Source organism: Anomaloglossus baeobatrachus, chromosome 1 (assembly GCF_048569485.1).
Source record: "Anomaloglossus baeobatrachus isolate aAnoBae1 chromosome 1, aAnoBae1.hap1, whole genome shotgun sequence".
Classification (NCBI taxonomy): Eukaryota; Metazoa; Chordata; class Amphibia; order Anura; family Aromobatidae; genus Anomaloglossus; species Anomaloglossus baeobatrachus.
Window position 1 is genome coordinate 779241432 of NC_134353.1, and position 20902 is coordinate 779262333.

General features: G+C 39.5%; 2 protein-coding genes and 1 long non-coding RNA gene across 8 annotated transcripts in view; 2 read left to right on the forward strand and 1 right to left on the reverse strand.

The window, feature by feature from the left end:
- The window catches only part of ZNF608 (zinc finger protein 608), a 134165-nt gene that overhangs the window by 48838 nt on the left and 64425 nt on the right, over window positions 1-20902 (forward strand). The gene's annotated exons all lie outside the window — the stretch shown is intronic.
- LOC142300109 (uncharacterized) lies at window positions 17687-18993 on the forward strand. Its single transcript, XM_075341872.1, has 2 exons — window positions 17687-18122; window positions 18354-18993. The coding sequence occupies exons 1-2, from the start codon at window positions 18027-18029 to the stop codon at window positions 18864-18866; spliced, it is 609 nt and encodes a 202-aa protein (XP_075197987.1). The 5' UTR covers window positions 17687-18026; the 3' UTR covers window positions 18867-18993.
- On the reverse strand, window positions 19383-19770 carry LOC142300125 (uncharacterized). Its single transcript, XR_012752662.1, has 3 exons — window positions 19718-19770; window positions 19582-19632; window positions 19383-19501 (listed from the first exon to the last, which is right to left on the reverse strand). It is a non-coding gene; the product is annotated as an uncharacterized LOC142300125 (long non-coding RNA).

The window sequence follows — 20902 nt, forward strand, 5'->3', positions numbered from 1 at the left end:
TTAACGACTGAGCCACCCTACCACCCATGTAAATGCAGGGTGATGAAGTATTTGGAATTGGACAGTTATTCTTGATACAAGGGTCCTATGGCAGTAAGCTGAACCCTGGGTGTCCCCCTGTTGGAATCCCAGGTAATCAGCTGCAATTTTCGGGCTGATCAGGAGGCAAATAATCCTCCTGCAGGTCCACAGCAGAAGAGATAAAGCATTTAAGATACCCACTGAAATTGATGAACTTTCTTTGTAATGATATCCCAGATAATCATACCCCTCTATAAACTTAGAATTTTATATTTGTATTATTTTATTTAATTTCTGAGAATAAAACTCAAATCTTTCAGAAAATAAAATGTTGAGCTATGGGAAATAACAGTTCTCAGTTCATTTAAGGTTTTTTTGTTAAATTCTTATGAAAGTTTCAATTGTGCTTTCTGTTACAAGCAAAATAATACAACAGAGAATGACTGCAGTTACACAACCAATCATTAGAGCAGTTCTCTGGCTCAGATTGAATTATAGCATGTCTGATAATTTGTGCGTTTGAAAACTGTTCAGCAGGCAGCCATTTTTCACTTTGCAGCCTTTGTGTGCTGAACAAGCTGTCAGCATGCCACACACTTCTCACATCCACAGATTGACAGTCCTCTTCTCTCAGCACACCCTGTTTCTGTTATTGGAGTTGGGGGAAAGCGAGCAAAGAAAAGTAAAGTGTCAACTTTGTTTTCATGTCAATTTTGCAACCAGCTGAGACAATGTTATATTATCTGAGGTCAAAGGGGCAAAATAACAGAACCTGTAGCACTGGTTTTAAGTGTTTTACATATACACTACTCACAAAATGTTATGGATATTTGGCTTTCGGGTGAAATTTCAGGATAATCCTAAAATGCACTCTAACCTATTCAGGTAAACTTAATGTGACCTTCTCTAAATGTTTGAATGCACATGTCCAACTGTTCAATGTTTCAGCACTTTTTGTGCAACTTGCTTTTCTCTAACAAGAAGCTTAATGGCAAAATTCACAACAGATGTGTGATCCATTAATCGCTCAATAAATTTCGGGGTTCAATTAGAATTGGTATTTTAAAAGTCCTCCTCCTCGTCATGCTGTTCACATTTTGACATCATGAGACCAAGACGACACTTAACAATTGATCAACAGTAGTTCACAAATGCAAAGCTTCAAGCAGGATGTTCTCATACTGAAGTGACCACTGAGCTTAGAATGTCAAAGAGTGTCATCTGCAGGTTGAAAAGAGATATAGAGAGACTGGAAGAGTCAGAGAAAAGCACAGAAATGCATGTATTTTGGCCACATCACACACTGACGACTGCTTTGTTGTGAACGGTATGATAAATGCTACACATTTGCATTCACATTTAAGGGAGGTCAGAGGCACTCAAGTGTCATGTCAGTCATGTCATGTCATGTCAAGACTATTTGAAAGTGTTTACATCAACATGGTCGGTGTCCTGGGCAACCTACAAGGATACCTGCCCACACCACCAGGCACAGGTATCATCATCTTGTGTGGGCCAGGAAGCATCTACACTGGACGGGAGACTAGTGGGCCTCAATGATGTTCACTGATGAAAGTTGATTCATGCTGAGTAGAAATGAGCTGGTTGTGCAGTGGTGAGTGGTGTACTGGACTGAGGGTTATTGTAGGTTGTAGGCTTGTTGGAATAGATGGGTGTTCAGGTTCTTCTTGAAGCTTTCCATGGTAGGGGAAAGTCTGATATGCTGAGGTAGAGCATTCCAGAGTATCGGGAAGGCACAGGAGAAATCTTGTACGCGATTGTGGGAAGAGGAGATAAGAGAGGAGTAGAGAAGGAGATCTTGTGAGAATCTGAGGTTGCGTGCAGGTAGGTACCGGGAGACTAGGTCACAGATGTAAGGAGGAGGTGATGGTGTTACAGTGTGTGCGAGTATGTCTAGTCATCTCAGAACTAACCTACTCTTTGTGAATGGTACAGTGACAAGCCTCTACTTCTTGAATAACATTAATAATAATATTTATTCACTTATATGGCTTCATTAATTCTATAGCGATCTACATACATCAGCAACACTATCCCCATTGGGGCTCACAGTCTAAATTCCTTATCAGTATGTCTTTTGGAGTCATTAAGCCTTTACATGAACAACACAGGCTCAATCTTATCTCCATGGCAAGCAGTTTCTTATAACTGAATCCCATAAAAAACCTATGGTATCTGCTGAATCGCCATTTAATGGCTCGTAACACTGTACCCTAGAACCTCAATGATCTGATGGCCACCATTCAAGAGGAATGAGTTGTCATGCCTCAAAAGACAGTAACTCGACTTGTGAACAGCATGAGACACAATTGTCAAGCAGTTTTTGATGCTCTTGGACCACATGACAAGTTATCGAGACATTTGACATTGGCATGTTGGTGAGCATACCCACCACTGTTGTTCACCTTTGTTTAATTAAATAGTTTGAGATGAGGAAATCCCCATTGTATGATTTTACTTAAATGCCCTACTTTCATAATAAAAATATCACTGTAGTGTAAACTTTTTGTGCAAATTAAGTATCTATTATTATTATACCTACTACATATTGGGATGGGATCTTGGAGATTATAATACTCCTTTAAATACCCCATCCATCATCATGATTAATAGAATTCATAATACCATTTCTAAGATCATAAATGGTAGAAGGTCGTGTACAGCATGTAATTAATATCTCATCATTCCATTTATAACTAAAATACCTCATAGTTTATGGATGGCACATAATGCCTGGTGAGTTTATACAAGCCCTACATCTTCACGATATTAATAGATCGAATTAAAAGCTCCCTTTAAATAGGTATACTTAGTGCACCACACTAGTTCACTGTCCCTTTTCTCCTGATGTATGCACATGGGTAAGACGTGCTCATATACTGGAGAAGCCAGGTGGTGACACCGGCAAATTAGTCCAATCTCTATATATAGTCTCTGGTCAGATGTTCAAACTATGCTTTCCTCTGAAATACCTTAGCATTTAAGAGGAAACTTTCATGGTGCCTATGGTTTGAGTGGCATGAATCAAATGACAGGTTCCCTTTATGGGTCCTACCCATGAATATGATACTCTACTCTACAACACATGGTAGATACATACCACTTTGTATAATTTATAAAAAAAGAAATATACATAATTTTAAATGAACAAAATTAAACAAAATATGTAAGTGAATGTTAGGAAAAATATGCAAAAGTGGAGAACCATTTACATGAAAAAAAGCAAGACCAGTTCCAATTGTAGGAAGTATAAAGACTAAATTTAATGCATGTACGTGATACAATTCTGCATAGAATTTTGCATATCTGCAAAAGTCCAGTATGTTGAACCAAACAATCTCCAAAATACAGAGGAAAAATATATTATGCAATATGATATAAAGTATGTGAACATCAAAAAAAAGGTAAAACCGTCAAGAATTACTTTATTAATAAATGCAATCAAATATTTAAACCCATATGAATGTAGGACATAATGCTATGCGTCATAAAATATACAAAACATATTAGATAGGGGATACAGAATAAATACTAGTGTTGTGAAGATTACTAAATTTACAAAAGTCCATATTATGAAGATATAGCTGAATTACAATATGTGTCATAAAATATATATCTATAAATGTCAGCAAAAAATGTGCATATAAGACCATTCCTAAAACAGTAGTATAGATCAATAAAGCAACATGCCATAAAGTAAAATACAACACATGGATCCTGGGCCAAAAAACCTCTGACGTACGTTTCGCTTTATAGCTTTCTCAAGGAGTATAACCATATCTTCATAATATGGACTTTTGTAAATATTATTTAGCATCAAAACACTAGTATATATTCTGTATCCTTTATCTATCAGATATGTTTTGTATATTTAATTATGCATAGCTCACTGTGTCCTATATTGATATGGATTGTAATATTTTATTGCATTTTTTAATAAAGTAATTTATTTTACAAGTAATTCTTGGGGGTTTTTCCATTTTTTGTTGTTCTCATACCTATCATTACAATTTCTACCATCTCATGACTTAGTGTTGAATGTTGAAATTGTGTATTTATATGATACAAAGCAGGGATTCCCAACCTGTGGCTTGGGAGCCACATGTGGCTCATGGGCCCATGATGTGTGGCTCATGGCTGTCTTCCAGCTTGGTGCATTAGAACCAGGGCTAGCTATCAGCTATGAAGAGCAGGTCTCCATATGACTTTTGTGTGTAGCCATTATAGAAGAGCAGATTTTTATGCAAGTAGGGCGGGAACCCCCGGCTCTTGGTATACTGCCTCAGTTTGATTTCTGTGGATAAGCTTTGACTATCAATATACTGGTAATGGGGGCTTCAGGTGTAACTATTGTGAGAGGCGGGAGCTGGATGTGGCTCATGGCTCTCTCTGAACTGAATGTGACTCTCAAGGTCAGAAAAATTGGAGACCTCTGATATAAAGTATGTCCAATAAATAAATAGCTTTAAAATATCCTGATTAATAGGGGTACACAAATTTAAAGGCAGATAGTAAGTTCCAATGAAGTAAAATGGCAAAAATAACACAGTGAGCCAACGAACATACTGATCACTAGACCACCCTAAACCCCAGACATGCATTTTGCTGTAATTTGACAAATGTATGCATTTTTTATGAATTAAGCAACCTAGTATAAGGATAGTGTTTCTAAAGGTTTAGCAAGTAAACATCAGTGTAATGGTGATATAACTGTCTGATAGGTTACATTCCATTATGAGTTTTTGACGAGTTTTTGATGTTGCAGATTTTCTGCACCTATTATGTAAATTTGGTTGCTTAGTTTTTTTTACTGGCTTTTTTATCGTGTTTTTGATGTTGCAGTTTTTGCATCTTGTTGGTATTTCATGTTTTAAATAAAGCTGCTTTGTTTTTGATACTTCCTAGTAGTTGGCTTTGACATAACTGTATTGCTATAGGCATGTGCCAATTACATGAGCTTTTGGTGCATTTCACAGTGGGTTTTTTACCTGCATTTTTTCTTCATCTAATGCAAGTCTATGGGGAAAATCGCCACAGAAAAGTAGCCACGAGAAAGTGACATGTTGCAGACTTGAAACGTGCACTTCAATTCATTTTAGACTCAGTAAAAAAAAAGGGCAGTGGGCATGAGATTTCTGTCAATCCCATCCATTTTTCTGGAGCGGTAAGACACTGTGTTTGTGATGCAGTGAAAATACGCTGAGTCAATAACTAACCAAAGACGGATTGTCGACAAACACCATCCTGACATTGTGTAGGTCTAAGGATATATATATATATATATATATATATATATACAGACAAATATAAATATATATATATATATATATATATATATATATATATATAAATATATTATTATTATTATTTTTGTTTATTATTATAGCGCCATTTATTCCATGGCGCTTTACAAGTGAAAGAGGGTATATGTACAACAATCAATATATATATATAGACAAAGTATGTAGCCAAATAGAATCTTTAATCTATTTCATTAACTAGTTCAGATGTAATACATCTAGTATTATATATATATATATATATATATATATATCTTATTGTATCTCAGTTGTGTATTCTGTAGATCTGATGCCTCTGGTCACAACTTCATCTTTCTTGGCACACAACACACATCACTTCCTTTAAATGAGAAACCGATGGACACGTCAAATATTTGTATTTACTTTTATATAACATAATTATTAGTGTTCCTTCACATGACTTGCATTTTTTTTAGACCAGGGAATATTCTTTAAGCTTATGCTGTTTTTCTAAGTTTTGGTAAATTTATTGCATAAACTAGTTTCTAACAGTTGGTGAAATCACAAATGTGACAAGACTGCTTTTATGGCTCCCTGTTGCAAAACTGTTGGAGCAGAAAGTCATTACTTTACACACTAGTGTACGCTATAAATGTGTCATCTAGTTTTCATCATAGGTTCCTCAGTGCCTGGATCACTTTACCTCATTTGTTTCCATATTGTAGACAAGACAATTTTAGCTGCAGCGCAGAGCATTGCACTACACTTGACTGCTTTTAGATGAGTGTAATTTGTTTCCACAAAGTTGCCTTTCATTTACAAAGCAACTACATTAGATATGTGAAAAGAGAGCTATGCTGTGGAATTTCTCTTTAATTGCAATTTAAAGACATAAGCACACATTGTTTTCACATAAAATTTAGGATGTATACATATATAAGAATTTATGTTTTTTTACACACATTATATTTTATTAGAACATTCCTTTATAACATTAAAGGGAACCTGTCAGGTGCAATATGCATCCAGTACCATGAGCAGTTCTGGGTGTATATTGCTAATCCCTGCCTAACTGTCCTTGTATACACTAGCATAGATAAAGAGATCTTTAGAAAAAGTATTTCTAAAGATCGTTTATTATATGCTAATGAGGCCAGCAACTTGTCACAAGTGCATTACTTCTCTTGGTTAGTCGACCCACATAGCATGCTAGTACACCCCTGTGAGCGTATTACCATGCTAATAAATACGCAGTGACGCCGCACATATCTCCCTCTTAGTGGTGGCTGGTGGAGGATGGATGTGCACTGCGCATGATCCGGAGTCCCCAGCACTTCCGGTCATGCGCACTATACCTCACTGAAGTCCAGAAGCTTACACCCAGCATCAATTTAGTGCGCGTGATCGGAAGTCCAGGGGACTTCGGATCATGTGCAGTGTGCATCCATCCTCCGCTGGCCGCTATTAAGAGCATTCATTAGCATGTTAGTACGCTCACAGGGGCGTGCTACCATCCTATGTGGGCTGACTAGCCAAGGAAAGTAATACCCTTGCGACTAGTCGCTGGCGTCATTAGCATATAATAAACGATCTTTATAAATACTTTTTCTATAGATCTCTTTATCTATGCTAGTGTATACAGTGACGTTTAGGCAGGGATTAGCAATATACACCCAGAACTGCTCGTGTTTCTGGGTGTATATTGCACCTGACAGGTTCACATTAATGCTTAGGTATCAATAATGGCGCATGTAAGAAAATCAGTGAAGTATTATTGGAATATTTCACTAATTCCTCCTTCATACACACTTGTAAATTGATAACAAAACTATCAAGAATATTTCTTTTTTGTCACTGACTTTTCATGTAGAATTTATTTCACATTAGCCGTCCAAGTTCAATGTCAGATCTAATGGCAATACCTTACTTGTTAAAATGGAATGTGATATTCAAATCTATGACATGAAAAAGTAATAACTATGAGTATCATGTTTGAAAAAGTTATATGAAGTTAGAATAATGGGTTTTCTTTTTTTTACAGAAATAGTGCAACTACTGCTCATATGCTCTGTTTGGTATTGCAGCTCAACCCAATTTATTTAAATTACAGTTGAGCAAATCTCCAGAAATTCAATTCATGCTCATTTGCTCAATTCAGGAGGGAACTGAAATGCAAGGTAAATCAGGCAAGGAGAGGATAAAAAAAAATCAGATACTCACCTTTTGTTGGCCCTCCAGTGTTCTATAGGCCCAGTCACACACAACGACTTACCAGTGATCCTGAAAATGATGCGACCTGATAGGGATCGCTGGTAAGTCGCTGGGAGGTCGCAGGTGAGTTGTCACACAGTCAGACCTTACCAACGATGCAGAATAATACAGGTCGCAGTTGCGACCTGTATAGCGATCTCAGCAGTCACTGTGACCCTGTCACACAGTGTCAAACACAGCGATGTGTCCTGCCCAGCAGAACATAGCCTTTGAAGAAAATCCGATCTGAAAACTGACATTGGTAGGAAAGGTAGGCAGAAGGTTGAGGAAGAGATGATGGTAGGCATAAGATTTTTGGTTTTAACTTCTTTCTCAACCTTCTATATTTAAGGACGTTGGTGACCATCCGTCATTTTACTTGTGTCACGCAAACCAAATGGCCAAAATTTGGATTCTTATTTTTTTTGTAAAATTCAAGGCAAATTTGATTAACCTCAAATAGATTCACTCATTTTTATTTTGAATGTAAATTCAAAAAGATACACAGCAAGAGAAATATGTTTTCAACACTTCATCAATTTTCTAAGTAAATATACTTCTAAAGGAGATATTGACATAAATTTCTCATCAGATGTCAGTAAAAACTCATCCAATTGACACAGGCAAAGAAATTAAACCATAGATGTCCATAAATTAAGTTATATGTAATAATGAAAATTGACAGTACTAAGGTATTGAATATATGAAAAAAGAAAAATTCAATAAGCCATAGAAAGTCATGACACCAGCTGAAATCTATCAGAAATTAGAAATCAATCCTGCAACGTAGTGAAAAATATCAGCTGATTTAACTTATGGTTTATAAAGGGTGTCTCATTACCAAGGTGGTACACAAGAAACATCTCATGATGGGTAAAACCAGTGATATACTGTTGGCATTGGTTGCAGAAGAAGTTCTAAATTACTGAAGGATCCAGTGAGTGCTGTTGGGGACAAATTCCAGAAGATGAAAAACAACATTTCACCATGAACTGGCCATGACCAGGTGCTCCCAGTAAGTTGTCAGAAAGAGGATTGAAAAGAACTATCAGAATAGTTGTTCAAGAGACAAGTACCGCCTGTGGAGAGCTACAGAAAGACAAATAATGAAAAGGTACAAATGTTTCAAAGAAAATGATATTAATGCACTCAACCTCTATGACTTGTATGCACGCTCACCATGCAAGACTCAAGTGCTTAACAAAAAGCATATTCAAGTGCAAAGTTTGCACAACAACATTTAAACAAGCCATCTTTAGATGTAATAATACATGCCATGTTTGGAGGCCAAAAGGCACCACATATTACCTCCAAAAGGCCATACCAACAATAAAGTTTGGAGGTGGGGACATCATGGTGTGAGGTTGTTTTTCAGTATATAGCACTGGCAAGCTTCATTTAATTGAAGGAAGGATGAAGCAACAACTTTACCGGACAATTTTGATAAAACTCTGCTGCCAATCACCAGGATGATGAAGATGAAATGAAGGTGAACATTTCACCAAGACAATCATCTGAATCACACAGCCAAATAAACTCTCAATTGGTTTCAGACGTAAAATCATCTGATCTGAATCCAATAAAAAAAATTATGGAAGAAACTAAACTTTGAGTACATAGAAGGAGCTCATGGAACACTCAGGATTGGAGTGTGTGGAAAAATGGGCCTGAATCACACCTGAGCAATGCATGCCCCTAGTTTCTTCATACAGGAAGCATCTTGAAGCTGTCATTACCAACAAAGACTTTTGCAAGAAGTATTGTTTACATTTCAGTAAGTGTGTTCAATATTTTTTATCCTGTGTCATTTCTCATTATTACACAGCACACAATTTATGGACATCTATGGTTTGATTTCTTTGCCTGTGTGGATTGGATGGGTTGTTATTTCACCATGTATATCTTTTTGTATTTACATTCAAAATAGAAATTAGGGAATGTATTGTAGGTGAATTAAATTTGACTTTTATTTTACAAAAAAAAACTAACCTAGGCAAGCATGTTAATACTAGGCCATTTTGACATGTATCTTCACTTCTGTGTGATAAATCATGGATATATGACCTCAGGCTGTATGATCATTAATATTGTATATAGTGCAGACATACTACACATACTCTATTCTTAACTCACTTAGTGTCTGTTTCTTTTTGCTTTTATTCAGTTACTTTTTTTTTCAACTCTGATTTGACTATTAAATAACGCTAACCTAGGATCCAGACATCAAGCCAACATAATAGGCTTTTAAGCAGCTGTTGACATTACGTTGTACTATAGAAAGATTGCCAGAATTATGTTTGACTTGCATTTACTTATTTTCACGTATATGAATGAACAGTCTGCACTCAATTACAATATACCAAGGCCACAGGACTCGAGAGTGAGGTTTACTTTGCTAACAGAATGTTGAAAATATAATACTTGTTGCTTGATGTATGAGAGCTTTTTGGCTCTTGGCCATGTGAATAGTCAAGGCATCTTTTCTTGCTCTGTTGCTGAGGTGCTTTGGCTTACTCTTACAAACCCTGCAAGTGCCGGAAGACTGTTCTCTATGGATCACAAGCAATGCAGTCATAATAAACAGCACACCAAGACTTTTATGAGTCCCACTGAGCATTTGTTTCTAAAGTAGATATTAGCATGTATATTCCAATGACTTACAAGCCAACCAGATGGGATAACAGATCAGAAATAGTTTCGCTGGCTGCCTGCCACCTTTCAGTGTGTTTTGATTTGTGCGGATAAGTAACCATTCTCCTTTTCCTTGTTTGCAAGAGTTTTCCTGTAAGGTTTGCAGGAAAGCTAATCCTTGGTTTCCTGTAAAATGTGTGCTTGTTAAATAGATGTTTCTGCAATGTGCCATGCTGACCCTGAATTGTAGAAGTTTATGACATCAAGCATGCTCAATGGTTTGTACAGATTGACATTTACTAGAATTACATAGAGTCAACTCCCACACAGAAAACCAGTCTGCTTTATTTTAGCAAAGGTTATTTGATCTTTAATATTTATGAAACTTGAGTTATGTTCTTCATATATAACTTTATGACCGTATCAATTATGTACATGACAACAATATATTTCTATCAGAGATGAGTGAATCTTTTGAATTTTGAATTTGCCTGTATCACAAATTGTTCCCCAAAATTTCTCAATATCGCAAGACCACTGACTGTGATCTAAGGTTTCCTAAGACTGTATTGAATATCTGTTGTGCTCTTTAACACCAACACAGCTTTAGTAATGTAAAAATGAGCTTAAACTATCTAAGTAGGAAAAATGGATTTAAGCAAGTGGTAACCAACAGCATTTTTAACAACAAACTACATTATCAGATCTTTTAGGTTCATAAAATTTAACAATGGTCCAAAAATTATCCCCTTTTGGGTCTGATGCCTGTCTTGTTGGTCTTTGTATACTCACGGTACAATTGGATGAAGACTTGGCTTTTTTACATGGTGTAGTGCAAGGTAGGTTCACGATTAAAAAGTATGCACCTTCAGAAGTCTGCTGTATTCAGTTCCCATGTACGCATGTATATTAAACTATTACAGAAATTTGCAAAAACTAATAATTTTTTATAACACATACTTTGTGAGCAAGGCCGTTGCTTTTATATCTCTGAAATGAAGATTTTTCAGTTGTCTTATAAAATATATATACTCGTATGGCTTGCATCTCTCACAAGTCAGGAAGCACACGTTCTCTAACACACAAGCCTTAACCCCTTAAGGACGAAGCCAGTTTTGTCCTTAATGCCCAGGCCATTTTTTGCAATTCTGACCAGTGTCACTTTATGAGGTCATAACTCTGGAACGCTTCAACGGATCCCGGTGATTCTGACATTGTTTTTTCGTGACATATTGTACTTCATGATAGTTATAAATTTAGAACGATATTTTTTGCTTTTATTTGTGAAAAAATCGGAAATTTGATGAAAATTTTGAAAATTTTGCAATTTTCAAACTTTTAATTTTTATGCCCTTAACCCAGAGAGTTATGTCACACAAAACAGTTAATAAATAACATTTCCCACATGTCTACTTTACATTAGCGCAATTTCTGAAACAAAATGTTTTGGGGTTAGGAAGTTAGAAGGGGTCAAAGTTCATCTGCAATTTCCCATTTTTTCAACAAAATTCACAAAACCATTTTTTTAGGGACCACATCACATTTGAAGTGACTTTGAGAGGCCTAGGTGACAGAAAATACCTAAAAGTGACACCATTCTCAAAACAGCACCCCTCAAAGTACTCAAAACCACATCCAAGAAGTTTATTAACCCTTCAGGTGCTTCACAGGAACTAAAGCAAAGTGGAATGAAAAAAAGCAAAAAATAAAATTTTACCTAAAATGTTGCTCTACCCCAAATTTATTCACTTTTAGAAGAAATAACACAACAAAATGAACCCCAAAACTTGTTCCCCACTTTCTTATGAGCGCGACAATACCCCACATGTGGTCAGAAACCTTTGTTTGGACAAATGGGAGGGCTCGGAACAGAAGGAGCAATATTTGAATTTTGGAAAGCAAATTTGGCTGAAATAGATTGCGGGCACCATGTTGCATTTACATGTCCGCTAAGGTACCTAAACAGCAGAAACCCCTCACAAGTGACACCATTTTGGAAACTAGACCCCTTAAGGCTTCTATCTAGGGGTATAGTGAGCATTTTGGATCCACAAGTACTTCACAGATTTTGATAACGTTACGTTGTCACATTGAAAATTTTCATTTTTTTCTCAAAAATGTTGCTTTAGCATCAATTTTTTCACTTTTTCAAGAGGTAATTCCAAAAATTTGACCCCAACGTTTGTTACCCACTTTTTTATGAGCGCGGTGATACCTCACTTGTGGTCTGAAACCTTTGTTTGGAGAAATGGGAGGGCTTGGAACGGAAGGAGCAATATTTGAATTTTGGAAAGGAAATTTGGCTGAAAAAGATTGCAGGCACCATGTCGCATTTGGAGGACCCCTAAGGTACGTAAACAGCAAAAAAACACCACAAGTGACCCCATATTGGAAACTAGGCCCCTCAAGGAATTTATCTTGATGTTTGGTGAGTACCCTGAACCTCCAGGTGCTTTACAGAAGTTTATAACGTTGAGCCATGAAAATAAAAAAATAAAATTTTACCACAAAATTGTTACTTCAACCAGGTAGCTTTTTTTTTCACAAGGGTAACAGGAAATAAATCACCATGAAATTTATTGCGCAATTTCTCCTGAGTTTGTTGATATCTTGTATGTGGTGGAAATCAACTGTTTGGGCACACTACAGGGCTCAGAAGAGAAGGAGTGCAGTTTGACTGCAAAATTGGCTGGAATCAATAGCGGACGCCATGTTGCATTAGGAGAGCCCCTGAGGTGCCTAAGCAGTGGAGGTCCCCCACAAGTGACCCCATTCTGGAAATAAGACCCCTCAAGGCTTTAATCTAGGTGTATATTGAGCATTTTGAATCCACGAATACTTCACAGAATTTGATAAGCTTAGGTTGCCATATTGAAATTTTCATTTTTTTCACAAAAATGTTGATTTAGCGACACATTTTTCACTTTTTCAAGAGGCAACAACAAAACGTGTACCCCACAGGTTGTTATCTAATTTCTTGTGAGCGCAGGGATACCACACATGTGGCCAAAAACCTTTGTTTGGATAAATGGGAGGGCTTGGAATGGAAGGAGCACCATTTGAATTTTGGAAAAGTTGAAGTAAATTGCGCGCACCATGTCACATTAGCAGGGCCCCTTGGGTACCTATACATCAGAAACCCCCCACAAGTGACCTCATTTTGGAAACTGGACCCCTCAAGGATTTTATTCAGGAGTATAGTAAGCATTTTGAATCCACAGGTACTTCACAAAAATGTTGCTGTAGCAACAAATTTCTCACTGTTAAGGGGGCTTTACACGCTGCGACATCGCTAATGTGGAGTCGTTAGGGTCACGGAATTGGTGACGCACATCCGGCCGCATTAGCAATGTTGCTGCGTGTGACACCGATGAGCGATTTTGCATCGTTGCAAAAACGTGCAAAATCGCTCATCGGTGACATGGGGGTCCATTCTCGATTATCGTTACTGCAGCAGTAACGATGTAGTTCGTCGCTCCTGCGGCAGCACACATCGCTATGTGTGACGCCGCAGGAACGAGGAACCTCTCCTTACCTGCCTCCCGGCCGCTATTAGGAAGGAAGAAGGTGGGCGGGATGTTCCGGCCACTCATCTCCGCCCCTCCGCTTCTATTGGGCGGCCGCTCAGTGACGTCACTGTGATGCCACACGGACCGCCCCCTTAGAAAGGAGGCGGTTCGCCGGTCACAGCGACGTCGCCGGGCAGGTAAGTATGTGTGATGCGTCTGCGCGATGTTGTGCGGCACGGGCAGCGATTTGCCCGTGTCGCACAACAGATGGGGGCGGGTACCCACACTAGCGATATCGGGACCGATATCGCAGCGTGTAAAGTAGCCTTTAGGCTATGTGGCCATGATCCAGCGACACGGCGTCTAGTACACAGTGTCAGCCTCCTGCAGAAATGTGAGTGTTGTCCACGGGAGAACGCAGCTGGCCATGCCCACGATTTGGGTTCAGGCTGCTGTGGACTTTAGTTTTATTCTACCTGCAAAGAACACTCATCTCCGCAGCATAAATTGACATGCTGAGGCTCGGGAAGCTGCGCCACAGGTCGGTTTATGCTGCGGAGAAAAGAAACACAGTGGGCACGGGATTTCTAAAAGTCCTGCCACTGTGCTTCTACTGCACAACGCAGCGTTATGGACGCAGGGAAAACACTCTGCGCCCAAAACGCTGCAAACCCTGATTGTGGGCACACAGCGTAAAATGCTACAGTGGATGAATGGATAGATGTCAAACATATATAACGTCCCACCCCCCTGCATATTCTAAGCTGGCGCCCTTTAGTGCCTTTCATGTGACACTAAAGGATGCCTAGCCTTGTATTTAGCCCAAAAAAAAAAAAAAAAATTAAAATAAATGACGTGGGGTCCCCCCTATTTTTGATAGCCAGCTAGGGTAAAGCAGACAGCTGTAGCCTGCAAACCACAGCTGACAGCTTCATCTTGTCTGGTGATCAATTTGGAGGGCTCCCCAAGCTGTTTTTTTTTTTTAATTATTTATAAATAAATAATTAAAAAAAACAAACAAACGTGGGGTCCCCCCAAATTAGATCACCAGCCAAGGTGAAGCTGACAGCTGGGGTCTGGTATTTTCAGGATGGGAAGAGCCATGGTTATTGGACTCTTCCCAGCCTAAAAATAGCAGGCCGCAGCCGCCCCAGAAGTGGCGCATCCATTAGATGCGCCAATTCTGGCGCTTCGCCCCAGCTCATCCCGCGCCCTGGTGCGTTGGCTAACGGGGTAATGAATGGGGTTGATACCAGGTGTGTAATGTCACCTGGCATCAAGCCCAGCAATTAGTTATGTCACGGCGTCTATCAGATACCCGACATAACTAATTGACAGTAATAAGAAAAAAAATTGACAACAAAAAAAAATTTATTTGAAAAAACACTCCCCAAAACATTCCCTGATTGACCAATTTATTGAAAAGAAAAAAAAAAATCCACTATAATCCATTTGGATGTCCCACGTCGCCTCTGGACCTTCTAGAATATGGGGGACACGTTCAGGGAACGTATCCCCCATTTTCTAGGAGGGCAGACCCTCCATTTGAGGAGAGTGGGTGCAAAAAGCTGCACCCACCCTCCCCGGGTCACAGCTGCACAGTGCTGAGCAGCATCAGCAGCCAGCGTCCTGAACACAGGAAGCTGTCATCTGCTCGGCACATGTGACCGGAGTCTGCAGAGAAGGAGGAGGGGGCCGCGGGGGATCAGCGCTCCGGTATGTATGACACCGGGGGACACCGGGGGACACCAGGGGGGGGTAGGGGGGGACCCGGCAGGGCCTAGGGAGCAGGTTTCTGTCGTATGTGTTATGGCACATACGACAGAAACCATAGGAACACTGTAAATGCGGCCGGCGCGCTGCTGTGCTCTCCGATGCGCGCGGCCATCTTGGATTTTCGGGAGGGGGTTGGGGGTCGGGGGGGACACTTTGGGGATACCGAGGGGACCGGAGGGAACCGGGAAAAAGATTTATCTCCCATCTGGCATGTTTGATCATGCCAGATGGGAGATAAATGATTTTTTACCGGCGCGGTCATTTACTATAACTTGATGATCGGTATACGGTGTATACCGGTCATCAGGTGAGCGGGGACCGGAAAAACCGGCCCGAATCATGATCTCCAGGGTCTCAGCTACCCCCGGCAGCTGAGACCCCGGAAATTTTCTGACTCTGGGGGGCGCTAGACCCTTTTTTCCGACCGCCGTTTTAAAACGGCAGAAAGGAATAAGTACCCTTTTTTAGTGCCGTTTTAAAACGTAACGCGGTCGTAATGGGGTTAAGGTCCAGTCACACATAACGAGATCGTGAACGAGATCGCTACTACGTCACACTTTCTGGATCGTTTATGAGTCGTTGTTGAAATCGCATGTTGGGTGTCACACATAACGAGTTTATGAACGAGCATGCGTCCCGTATAACGATCTTTCAAATCGCTGGGACCCTGTCACACAGCTACTATGTTAACGATTCCAATCCCATTAGGGGCGTAGTAAAATGCAGTGAGTCACGTAGGCGTGCATTTGTGTCGCCTTTTCCGCTTTCATTGGCGGCCAATACTGCGTTCTGATTGGGCGGCCGGGCGGGCGTCGCCTTTTCCACCCCCTCCGCTCTGATTGATAAGGACCCTGTCACACAGCTACTATGTTAACGATTCCAATCCCATTATGCAGTGAGTCACGTAGGCGTGCATTTGCGTCGCCTTTTCCATACCCCCCTCCGCTTTCTTTGGCGGCCAATACTGCGTTCTGATTGGGCGGCCGGGCGGGCGTCGCCTTTTCCACCCCCTCCGCTCTGATTGATAAGGACCCTGTCACACAGCTACTATGTTAACGATTCCAATCCCATTATGCAGTGAGTCACGTAGGCGTGCATTTGCGTCGCCTTTTCCATACCCCCCTCCGCTTTCATTGGCGGCCAATACTGCGTTCTGATTGGGCATGCAGGGGGCGTATCTAGCGGTTAAATTTTGGATCGCGTCCACCCTTTGTCACTTCTTTTGCGCTTTGCTTTGAGATAGAACCTGCGTCTCCACCCTGATTCCTTCGTCCATTATACCCGGTCGCTTTGTTGGTGTGTTTTTCGGATCGAAGCCGCAGTTGCACCTGGAGTATCCTTGCAGTGCTCTCGAGTGTCGGTGAGATCGTATTTGCGATTCCGCTTGGATTCTACATTGATATACACTTCTTTGAAAAGGTAGGTCTTTTTTTTTGTTGGGGGTGGTGGGCTTTTTTTTGAATAATGTTCTTGCTGTTAGATATATGTTAATATTTATTATGTGAGTTGATTGCTGTTAGATATATGTTAATATTTATTATGTGAGTTAATTAAAGTTGCTGGCTTTTATCTGTGTGTGTATAATGCCTTTTAAAGAGGGGTCTCTCCATAGTGCTGTTTGTAATGTGTCCTATCCTAGCATTGCTGGCTCTTTTGTCTCTCATTAAATAAAATATAGAAATGTGGCACTCCTTCTATAGTCGCTGGTGCTTGGATAGGGTCCCACCCCAGATCAAAAAATGAAAAAAATCCAGCACTCAAAGCATTTAACTGAAATTGTTTTATATTTTATTCATGGATCTGTGTAATTATTAAAGACGTTTCGGTCATCCGACCTTCATCAGTTTACACAGAAAAGGTTCTGTAGAAATATATGAAAAAGCTGGACCAGAGGAAAAAGCTGCCCGTCCGGGTCTGCAGTCAATGTCACATACTGTCTACAGAACCTTTTCTGTGTAAACTGATGAAGGTCGGATGACCGAAACGTCTTTAATAATTACACAGATCCATGAATAAAATATAAAACAATTTCAGTTGAATGCTTTGAGTGCTGGATTTTTTCATCTTTTGTCTCTCAGCTACAGCCACCATTTTGTGTTTCTGCCACACATAGGGGCGGCCATTATAGTCTCTGCCACACCATAACCAAAAATTGTGATCGGTTTATTGCAACTTCTTTTATGTTTACATATAAATTTTTCATTCTTTATTTCAGATGGCTTATTATAACAAAGAAGACTTTGTGCGTGAGCTGCTGGATTTGTATAAATCACTGCCCTGCTTGTGGAGAATCAAATCCACAGAATATTCTGACAGAATAAAAAAACAAGCCGCCTATGCCCAACTGGTGGAGCTTTTTAAAAAACACAGTGGAGGCGAGGCGGTGGATGTCAAAGTAGTAAAAAAGAAGATACAAGGCTTGAGGACTGTATATAAGAAAGAAGCAAATAAGGTGGACAAATAAAAAAAGTCAGGGGCCGGCACTGACCAGGTATATGTTTCTCCCTTGTGGTATTTCAATCTCCTGGAATTCACAAGGGACCAGGAGCTACCACGAATGATGGAAAGCTCCTACCAAAGAAACGTAGACCTGGAAGCAGACATTGAAAACGATGACATCACGATCGATGACAACACCTCCGCTGTTGTAGATGTAAGTACCTTATTTGCTTCACGGTACATAGCATTCAAACTTTATATGTACATGCCATTGAGGAACACAAAATAGTAACTTATTGTTACCATGATTTATTGTGCAGTTTGGAAATGTTACCCCTTCCAGTTCAGATAAGTACACTCCAATACAATTTTGTCACACTTTAATTAAATTTACTAACTATTAATGTATGAGTTTTAATTAACATGTATTTTTCTGTTCCCGCAGAACCCTCAGACAGATATGGTGAGGCCCCAATTGAATGAGAACCCCACCACATCGAGCGAGCCTATTGTGGAGGATAATGAGGCACCTGCACCCTCTGGTGAAATGCGGCGAAGACAGTTACGCAAAAAGAAGGCCAACACCCCTGTGACATCCGCTGAATTTTATTCTTTGGCAACCCAACTGCTATCACAGCCAAAAAGCCCTCCAGTGGATAGCTTTGCCGCATTTGCATCGGACAGACTCTGCAAATTGGATTCCACACAGAGGGAGCAAGCCGAAAGACTAATGTTGGAAGTCCTAAGAAAGGCAGGCCGAGGAGAACTTGATGACAATGACACGATATGCAAGTTAAACCAGCCCCATCATTCTTCGACATGGATTCCTCGCCAGCCCCTGCAAAGTACACCAAACAGGATGCATCCACCACGCTTGCAGCTTGACCACCCCCCACAGTATCCCCCCCACAGTTTCCCCCCCAACATTATCCCAGGTATTCAAATGATTCATTTTTAAGCCAACTGTAATCTCCCACCCGGCCTGAATATGTCAACCAATATGAAGACGGCCACTAAATTTTGTTATTGTTGTTGTTTTGTTATTTGAGATTAATTTTAATTGATTGTTATATTTTCATTGTAATAATAAATTTATGTTGGTTCAATCTTGCTGCCTGCGTTACTTAATTCAGCATATGGTTGTGATGCCCTGGCAAAACACGGTAGTTACAGAGATTGTACCATACTCCACCCTCATTGGCATACCACCACACAACCCCCACACTCATGTACAGCAAACAACCAGTAAAGCCTAGTCACCCCCTCGTGGATAATGGGATTGGTGCATCTATACAGATGCCTACATGTAATATGATGTTTGTGAGTGGTGAGTTTGTGAGTGGTGATAGCTGTTAACTTGCTTTATGCAATGAGACATACCAAACAGCAGATATCAATTTCAAATTTTTTATAACACATGTATATGTACACAATAACCAAAAAAAAAAAAACGTTAGTTGCTGCTGCCCTCCCCTTGTCCAGCCACATAACGTGCCAGCAGCGACGCATGCCGCTCCACTTTGGCCATCAGCCTCCTGTGGGCTGACATAATCCTTCTTTGGGAGGACATGATTTCGGCCAAAGTGGGTATGCCTATGGAGGGAATGGTAAAATTAATAAATCATAATTTTTATTTCTGCTTATTATTACAAAGTAGGAGATTCATGACTTACGGTTATCCCCCTCGTCCGATAAAGACTCACTTATGGAGCCTGGACTAGCATCTATGAAAACAAAAAACACTTTATAGTACTCAACAGCTTTTTGTTTTGTACTTTATATGGCGTTAATGTTATATTAAAAAATTACCGGGGGCCGATCCGGCCGGTGGCCCCTGTGGGTGGTACTCCTCCTCCTCCTCCTCCTCCTCCTCTGGTGGCTGTAGATCCACCGGGGGCTCGGGCACATGCTCTCCCTCCTCTGCGGCCCCTTGCTCCTCTGGGGGTTCTTAAGAAAATATAAAGTTTAATGTGGTTGCGTTATGATACATATAGGACTGTGGGGGGTACATTGAAATATATGGCGGACTACGTAGCCTACCTTATACAAGGACTATGGGGGTGAATTTGAACACATTGTGGACTATGTGGTGCAGTATAATATATGGAGAACTCTGGGGTGAATGAAACTTCATGGAGAACTCTAGGAAATTCATTACAGTTCATGGAGGACTATGGGATGCATTCTAATATCTGAAGGGTTATGTGGAACCCTTTATACTATATGGAAGGCTATGTGGGGGCCAATATTGTATTTGGAGAACTAGATATGAGGGGGGACAAAAATACAAGCAGGAGATGGAATTTTTTTGTGCTGAGGGAAAAAGACCCACTACCCACAGCACCCGGCTTTGCCATGCTCTCTCTGATATGGGAAAAGCTGGGTGGTGAGGGAATGATGTTTTGCCAAGCATGGCGAAGCTGGGTGCCAAGGACAAGAGGTATATCAGAACATATGAAAACTGTGTGCTGATAGAGGGTTGTCAGTTCATGGGAAATCTTGGTGTAGAGAGCCTACTGTCTGCGTAATTTCCCTGTGTCCCGAGTGTCAGTGTAATTAGCCCGTACCACAAGTGTCGGTGTATCTATCGATCTATGCAATAGATCTCTATATATAGATCTGTTACATATTATATATATATATATTATATATATATATATATAATCTATCTATCGTTCAATGCAATAGATCTCTATATATATATCTATTACATATTATATATATATAATCTATCTATCGATCTATTACATAGATCGATATATTATAAAAATACTTTTAATGAATTAAAAGAAAAAAAAATATATATATATATATAATAAATATATATACATTAAAATATATATATTTATTATTTAAATATTATCTGTATATATTTATTTTTATAATTATATATATATATAATTAATATATTATATATTTTTATAATTATATATAGATATATATATATATTATTTATATATATATTATATGTATATATTTATTTTTATTATTATA

Excerpts from the sequence above, each read along its gene's own strand:
- LOC142300109 (XM_075341872.1), top strand. The coding sequence starts at position 18,027 with ATGATGGAAAGCTCCTACCAAAGAAACGTAGACCTGGAAGCAGACATT. Across the intron at positions 18,123-18,353 it reads ACACCTCCGCTGTTGTAGAT|AACCCTCAGACAGATATGGT; the intron begins GTAAGTACCTTA and ends CTGTTCCCGCAG.